The sequence below is a fragment of the Eurypyga helias genome, unplaced genomic scaffold, assembly GCF_000690775.1.
Source record: "Eurypyga helias isolate BGI_N326 unplaced genomic scaffold, ASM69077v1 scaffold22218, whole genome shotgun sequence".
NCBI classification, from domain to species: Eukaryota; Metazoa; Chordata; class Aves; order Eurypygiformes; family Eurypygidae; genus Eurypyga; species Eurypyga helias.
Genome location: NW_010267918.1, coordinates 7,869 through 15,680, shown reverse-complemented (window position 1 = coordinate 15,680; position 7,812 = coordinate 7,869). Strand labels below are relative to the sequence as shown.

General features: G+C 50.5%; 1 protein-coding gene across 1 annotated transcript; it reads left to right on the top strand.

Annotated features, from left to right (window-relative positions):
• Positions 1-1,001: 1,001 nt before the first annotated feature.
• On the top strand, positions 1,002-7,131 carry LOC104514050 (cyclin-I-like). Its single transcript, XM_010157593.1, is given in 7 exon segments — positions 1,002-1,149; positions 2,502-2,636; positions 3,410-3,484; positions 4,583-4,723; positions 5,765-5,995; positions 6,755-6,845; positions 6,848-7,131. Coding segments are annotated over 7 exon segments (1,071 nt in total). The 5' UTR covers positions 1,002-1,035.
• The last annotated feature ends 681 nt before the right edge of the window (positions 7,132-7,812 follow it).

Here is a 7,812-nt window from a genome sequence, read left to right as displayed (position 1 = left end):
CGGTGCGGGACTCGGTGGCGTCTTCTCGGGGACAGTCGCGTTCCGCCTGCCCGAGGGTGAGCTTGAACGCATTCGTGTCTTTCCCTCGCTACAGAAGGAACTTCGTGCATCACACCGGGCAGAGAGATCTCCGGCTCGGGACGCGCTGCCATCCAGCGGCAGGGAGAGCCCGGGGCAGGCGCGGCTCCCGCTTTCACTGAAACACAAGAGTTTCGGCTTTAGAAATGTCGAACCGTTTCCAGAAGATTCACGTCGCTTTGGCGTTTTTAATGGAGCTGTAGAGATAATGCTGTGAGCTTCCAGAAAACGCTGATGAGGAAGCCCACAGTCTACCATCCTTTACAAAGAAAAGCAAAAATGTTCTATGTAGTAACACCTTTTTTCTGCTGTTAGAGACACCAAAGTGTCAGCCCTGAAACACTCCGTTTCAGGCTGAGCTGCTCTCCCTTGGTTCTTAGGTGGTATCGAGACGTTTGTTTCACGTAAGTAGCGCCTGGTCTGGAGCGTGGGGTTTCCAAAGGGTTGGCATATCTTCAGCAGCCACAGAGAAAGATTAAACTGCTTTAAGGAAAACTGGGAATTAATAAACCTGAGAGCAGTCACCTTTGAGTTTTTGAATGGAAACAATAGCTCTCTGTTTGCCAGAAACTTGCGATCGGGTGATAACGGGTTGCAGCAGCTCTGCAAAGGGGACGTGAACGTGTGGCACAGGGCAAACGGAGTAACGCGCTGCTCAGCCCAAGGTTACTCAGGCAAACCTTTACGCCGCCCGGGAGGAAAAAAGCTTCACTGCACCGTTGTTAGGCCATCTGACATGTTTTCCTTTATCATGAGCTTCCCCCCAGGGAAAACGGATGACAGAAACGCTCTGTCTGCAGAGAAACAAGTCCCATGGCTGCTCCCGACTTAGTTCTCCGCCTTGGGAAGGCATCACGAGAGGAAATCGTACTTTGTAGGAGCTGGGATGTTGCTTTATCATTCCTTTCTTGGTTTTGACAGCGGCTCCCACCTGGGAAACTGGCTCAAAGACTTGCCATGAAGTGCCCTGGATCTCCAGAGAGCTCAAGACTTGCCTTCTTCCTGGAAAATGCCTTAGCCAGAGAGGCTAGGGTTTGGAAAGTGCCCCCTTTCCAGAATCTCACCCTGAAGGTATTCTCCCCTGTCCTCTTTGGAAGTGCCTAAGGGACTCTGCAGGGATGCAGTGCTGGTCCTGCCATCTAACCCACCGCGGTGCCACGTGGACTAAGCTTAAGGAAAGGAGGGGGAGTGGGGGGTCTGTACTTGTCCCATCTTGCATCTTACTAAGGCCCCCTGTAAACCAGGTGCTTTGCATTTTGCTTTGGCTCAAGTAGTTTTGGGAAATCTGATGGAGCAGGTAAGAGCAGACAATGGGCAGTGAAGCCATATGTGTCACGTCAGTTAACTGTGCTCGACCCCACCTTCGAGCCCCCTCTATTCGGGTGGGAGAAGAGGGAATTCAATGGGGCCTGGCAGCAACCTGGCCCCATTCCCTGCTGGTAAAGCCAGCCAGCCTGCTCCCTTAGGAACCTGCCGCACTCCACAGCCCTCTGTGCACAACGGGAAGTTACACGCCGCTGCTTCTGGGGAGTGCATCAGCTCTGTGAGAGAATGCACAAAACTGCCCTGGCAGCCTTGGCTGTTCTTCACAATAGTGGAGAAAGGCTATTTTTTATCATTTATCATTATCATTATTATTATCATTTTTTTAAAATGATTTGGTAGTAAAAATATGTGATAAAAATAATGCAAGATAGTGGAACGGATAATGTGATGAGTAATAATAATTCTATAATATTAATCAAGTTGGTGATAAATGTCTGTTCTGTGCAGCTGCTCGGCCTTCTCAGTTCTGCTACAGTAACGTCCAAACGCGTGCCGTGGGTCATGTGTGGCTTTGTACCTGCAGCCAAAGTCCCTCCTCTAGCCTGAATGCATCTTCAAATAAGTTATAAGAAAGAAAAATACTGAGTATGTTTTGCTTTGTGCCTTGGGGGAGTCATAAACTCAAGGGCTGTTTAAAAAAAACACCCAAAACTTGCAGAGTAAATCAGAACCTGCTCCTGATCCCAGTTTCTCTCTCCCTGTCCAGGCTGTCTGAATGAAATGTGCTGCCGCAGAGGCTTCAGTCCCCTCTGGAGTGGGAAATAATGAGCACACTCAGCACCTTGTTTGTCAGAGCTTGGTGGGGCGGTTCAGGTGTGCAGGGGGAGGGCTGCACCTCCATTCAGAGCTCCAGTAAATTCCAGTATCGGGCCCTTGTGAGCACGGCTGGAGCCCGACTGGGTGGGCAACACAAGCGAGTGCTTTAAACTGCTCTGAAATTCGCCCTTGCCCTCACTCTGTAGACACAGCCAACAACTTTCTTCATTTCAAGCCTCCAGACATCTGAAATGTTAATTAGAGCATGGTCTGAATCTTCCTTTGGAGATATGTTAATAAAATCATCAAAGCACTAACAGTATTTCTCTTCTCCCCCTCAGGGCACAGATATCTCTCTATTGTGTTACAAGAAAGCGGTTCTCTGGATTGCAGAAATCAGCTCCCAGTTCCAGTTTTACCCTGAAACATTTGCCTTAGCTACCAGCATCCTTAACCGGTTATTGGCATCCGTAAAGGTAGAGAATCTCCGTCAGCTTTTTCCTGGCCAGATTACCGACTGGGGATGTGAGGAGCATGTAGTCAGTTTGTACACAAAGCGGGCGCTCTGCCTGGCAGCAGATTTAGGGAGAGCTCAGGGGCTGGGCTGGGGAAGCTTTTTAAGCGTACGTACGTATCTGGGCTCGAGGGTTGGATGAGGTTCTGCTGGTGCACGGGCCTCGGTAGATGTGTGGTGTGAATTCTAGTCTGAATGCCGTGCTACGTACAAAGAACTCGCCGTCATCCCGTTGTCTCTGCTAAACCAAACATTCGCATTATCACTTTCAATATTTTAACATTGAAACTGCTATTTTTAACCAAACCGTGGGGCCAACTTCTGCTCTCCTAGCAAGGCTGTGGGTTGAACAGAGCCTTGCGGCTCTCGACTCCGTTTAGATCGATACCGGCATCGGGCTTAGTTAGTTTAGCTTAGTTAGTTAGCTTAGACACGTTAGTTCGTGTCTCAGCTGAGGAGAGCAATTCCATTGCGCTGGAAACACTGTGGCTTTGCACAGTCTAAAAACTCGGGGCTACGTGTATAAAAATTGCACCAAGAAGAGGGTTTATTTTGTTTCATTTTGGATTCCCTTGCTCTATTTCCTGCTTCAAATGACTCTTTCTGCAGCTAAACTCATTCAGAGGCAGCTGTAACTTTAAGTTTGAAACTTGGGCATCTGTCACAGAACACCAATTATTTTCCCCAAGGCTTTTATCTTCTTTACTCAGTGTTTTCTTTTTCTTCTCCCCTCAGGCCCAATTAAAATATCTTCAGTGCATAGCAATTTCCTGCCTTGTCCTTGCAGCAAAAACCAGTGAAGAAGATGAGGTCTGTATGTTTAAACACACTAAACTAATCTCTTGTCTTCAAGTTGCTTGTTTCCAGGTCTTCCAGTGTTGTTTGCCCTCACTTGTTCTTAAGGGGTGACAGGAATGTTTTCAGTCCTGTTTCATCACTGTTTGGGAGAATTGTGACCTTTGTGGGTGAAGGACTTGTATTTTGTTTCTCTCCCGCTGCCCTCAAACCTCTCTCCTCTCTTCGGAACCCACAGCTTGCAGAAAAGCTTAGTCTGGGAGGGACAGCCAAGCTGCAGCGCTTGGTGTGCGCATCAGAGCGCTGTCATTCCTGTGTTAGGGGCGCTGGAGGGGGTGAGGTAGGCGGGACAGAGCAGAGGTTCTTCAGAGGAACTTAAAATAGATGAGTGTGCTTGGAGTCAGAACTGGTTGGGGAGCCTGGTGAGGAAATGACTCAGGTCTGTACCTCAAGGTGAGCACGTAAGATCAGCAACACCTAAGTGTGAGGTTACACAGGACACTCTCATGGCAGAAACGCACCGAGAGACTTCTTCAGGCGTCTGCAGGCGCGAGCCAAAAGCACTTCAGGTTGTGTTTCTCCTCTTCCCTTCATTCTGCTTTGAAAAAGAACGGGAAGCGTAGCAGGTGAAGTCAGACTTGACGTCTCCAGCAGTTGTGCTGTAGCGAGCTGCTCTTCACAGCCGCTCTTGGGATGCGCCACGCTGGGCTCGTTCTTCTCTTCCCCTCCGCTAAAAAGGAGAAGCTGAGTCGATGACCGCCGGAAGCAAGCCAACCACAGACGGCCCTGTGAAACAGGCCTGCAGGAAGCCTCCTCCTCGCCGGAGGAGCAAACCCCACGAGCCTGGCAGCGCGGACGTGCCTCACCCGCGCAGGTCGAGGCGGCTCACGGGGAGCCGGGAGGCTCGCGGCATCGCTCCTGCCGTGGGCTGGGGCTGGAGCCAGCTGCGTGCGCCACTCTTTGCCGGGAGGGGAGTGATCTAGGAACGCGTTCTGCTTGGCACTTCGGGATGTGTATAAACTTGTCAGATCCCTTTGCAGTACAGAGAAACACACAGAGCACCGTGGAGGATGTTGGCTTCTTTATTATTTGTAATGATTTATTTTTTTACAGGTAATACCATCGGTGAGGATGCTCGCGGTGCAGAGTGGCTGCAAACGCTCTCCAGCTGAGATCTTGAGAATGGAAAGGATTATACTAGATAAGCTTCACTGGGATCTTTACACAGCAACACCAGTGGATTTCTTAAACATTGTAAGCACTAAGTTTTGCCATTTTTATTTTTTCTTTAAAGAAACAGCTCCTTATCCAATGAGACTAGAAAACACAGATGCTCACACATACACGCACCCACACATCCTTCCCAAGATGCTTGGCAAGCTACCTGCTCTCAGCTACCTGCAAGTCTTCTGAAGAACGTTGCAGTGGGGTGGGGGGGTCATTTATTTATTTATTAATCTTCTACTATTTAAAACCTTTCATTTTGCTCAAAAAATTTACTCCTGTCTTTAAAGGACAACTGAAATAGACATCAAAAAGATTCTCATACCGCACAACTCTATGCCATTTTTATTTTTTTAAATACACACTGCAAAAATATTTCTAACTATTTCCATTCTATTAATACTGTACATAGAAAGCTGTCAGAGTTTTGCTACATTTCACACACAGGTGGGATTTTTTTTCTTACACCATTTTCCTTTACATCCCACTAAGGATTCACCCCTGTTTCAAGCAACGAGACTACCCCAGTCTGGCACTTAATTCCCACTGCAGTTACCAAACGTTTGATAGAAACAATTAAAACTTTGTCTTCAAGAAATGATCATGTGCTAGTAAGGCAAAATTCATGGGATACGAACACATCCTGGATCCCTTTTTTAAGGTTATGTGCAAATATTAAGCCATCTTAGGCTGCTGATTGTGAAAACTGCCTTTCTTAGGTGCTTGTTTCCTCAGTAAATTCAGGGTGCAGCCGTGATTGTTTACTCTATCCATATCTGCTGGCCTGAACTGAATCTCCTGGATAGCAAGCTGGATAACCTAGAGACTTCAGAAATTCTTAGGAAACACAGACCTTTTACATTCATCATAAGCTCAAAAAAACAGTTCGATGGTTGGCAAGTAAAAACACAAAACACAAAAAAAGGGGGGAGGGAGGGAACCCTTTAGGTTTCCTGATACGAGATGGAATTAGTCTGTACTTGTGGTTGGTAACATGAAAACATACAAAGTTCACTGACCTCTGCGTTTTTGTTTGTTTTAATATACACATATGCTTTCTCTTCTCTCCAGTTCCACGCCATGGTGATGTCCAACTGGCCCCATCTACTACCTGGGCTGCCTCAGAGGAATCCTTCCCGCCACGTTGCGTTCTTGACCAAACAGCTACAGCACTGTATGGCGTGCCACCAGCTACTGCAGTTTAAGGGCTCCACGCTGGCTTTGGTGATCATCACCTTAGAGCTGGAGAGGCTGACTCCTGAGTGGTTTCCTGTTATTACTGATCTGCTAAAAAAAGCACAGGTAGGGATCAAAACGGCCTTTAGTCACCAACCTGGAGGCCAGGGCACCGATGGGTGAATAAAGCACATGTGTATTGACAACCGACATTGCACTCGAGCAGCCTGCTCCGGAGCGTGTGTCCGTGTTCTGCCTAGTGCTAACGAGAGGGAATAAAACTGCAGTTAGATAAACTGGGGCTGGGGAGAGGGCTTTCCCTTTGGCAGGGGAGGCAGGTTTCCGGATTGCTTGGCCACAGTTAGCTCCCTGCCTGCTGAGCAAGGAGAGATTCTCCCACAACAGGAGTGTCCGAGAGCACCTGAAAACCTACCCGCTGAGTCCCCAGCCTCCCCCGAGGGCTGCGAGCACTTCTGAATACCGATGCGCTGCCTTTAATCCGTGATCAGTCTGGCTTCTAACGATCCACACCGAAGGCAAGCTCTGGTGGTGTGTTGTACAGCTTGTCTCCACTCTCACATCACACTTTTACGAGAGTATACGCAGAGGGCTGAAGACCCCAGCTGTCAGCTTACTGTGGACCCGTTTTGTGGTCTTGAATTTGTCTGAAATAACCTTGCCTCTTGCTGTCCCTGTGTCACCTCCTGAAAGAGGCAGCGCTTGCCCAACTTTTGTGGATAGTTTTGCACCAGGGCCACCGTGCTGATACGCACCGCATCCGGTACAGCCTGTCCCTGCCCTCCCCCTAATTAGTCACAGGAGCAGTGACCACAAGGGAGAGTCCCTCCTCGTGGACTTGGCTAAACCCCACACTTTTCCGTACAGGTTGACAGCACTGAATTCATCCGCTGCAAAGAGCTCGTGGACCAAGAGCTGACGGGCCTGCCGCCATCCAACGCTGTTTACCTTTTCTGTCCGCCATCCAGGCCCATCCCAAGGCAAGGCTACCCGCCCAGGACCCACCTGGATGGAAGAATTCCCATCAAGGGAGGTCGAGGGTCGCACCTTTCACACCTACCACGGCCCAGGCTCCTGCTGACGCCGTGGAGGCGGAGGAGTACTACGATGGATTCGGACGCCTGTACAGTGAGGACGGGGCAGCGAGCGGCGGGAGGGGCAGCTCGGGGGGCTCGTGCCCTCCGCTGGGGCCTGGAGAAGGCAGCTCCCCGTGTCCTCCCTTACGGCCGCCCGAGAGGCACTAGTGGAGTTGGAAGCAGCCCCCTGTGTGAGCACAGGGGACTCGGGCCGCGGTGAAGCCCAAGGAGCTCCCATGAGGCAGGTCAAAGCCGGCTGTGAGGGCCGTGCCGCCGTTGGAGCCACTGCCCCGGGCAGGGAATGCCGCAGGAGCAAGGCTCAGCACCCACTTCTAGACCAGCAGAGGTTTAGGAGGTGCCCGCGCAGCCGGGGCCGGACGTGCGTGGGGTGTGGCATCTGTTCATCCTGCCTATGGCCCCCAGGAAGGTTTTCATTTCAGGGCAGGGCTCTTCCCCCAGTGCAGCACCTTCCTTTTCTATCCCAAGCTGCGACCCGGCTGCCTGCCCTTCGGGAGGAGGCAAGTTGTCTTCTGCGGTTCTCACGACATAAATCACGGGCTTGGTCTGTGCGCTCCGTGCGCTCCTTGGAGCGCCCGGCCAAAAGCCCACGCCCACATCAGCTGGGTGCGTGCCTGGGTCTGCTTTTCCCACCTGGAGCATCTTCCCCAGAGGCACGACCAGGGGCAGTGCTAGCAGGAGCGTTCTACACGCAGCAGTTACCATGCTCTGACTTTCGCCACCACCACCGTCGCTCGCGGGTTTCCGCCAGCTCGGAGACAACGTTCGTCGTTTCTAGCCCGTAACCTGGTTGACACATTAAAAACCAAAAACGGATCTGCGTTCCAAAGC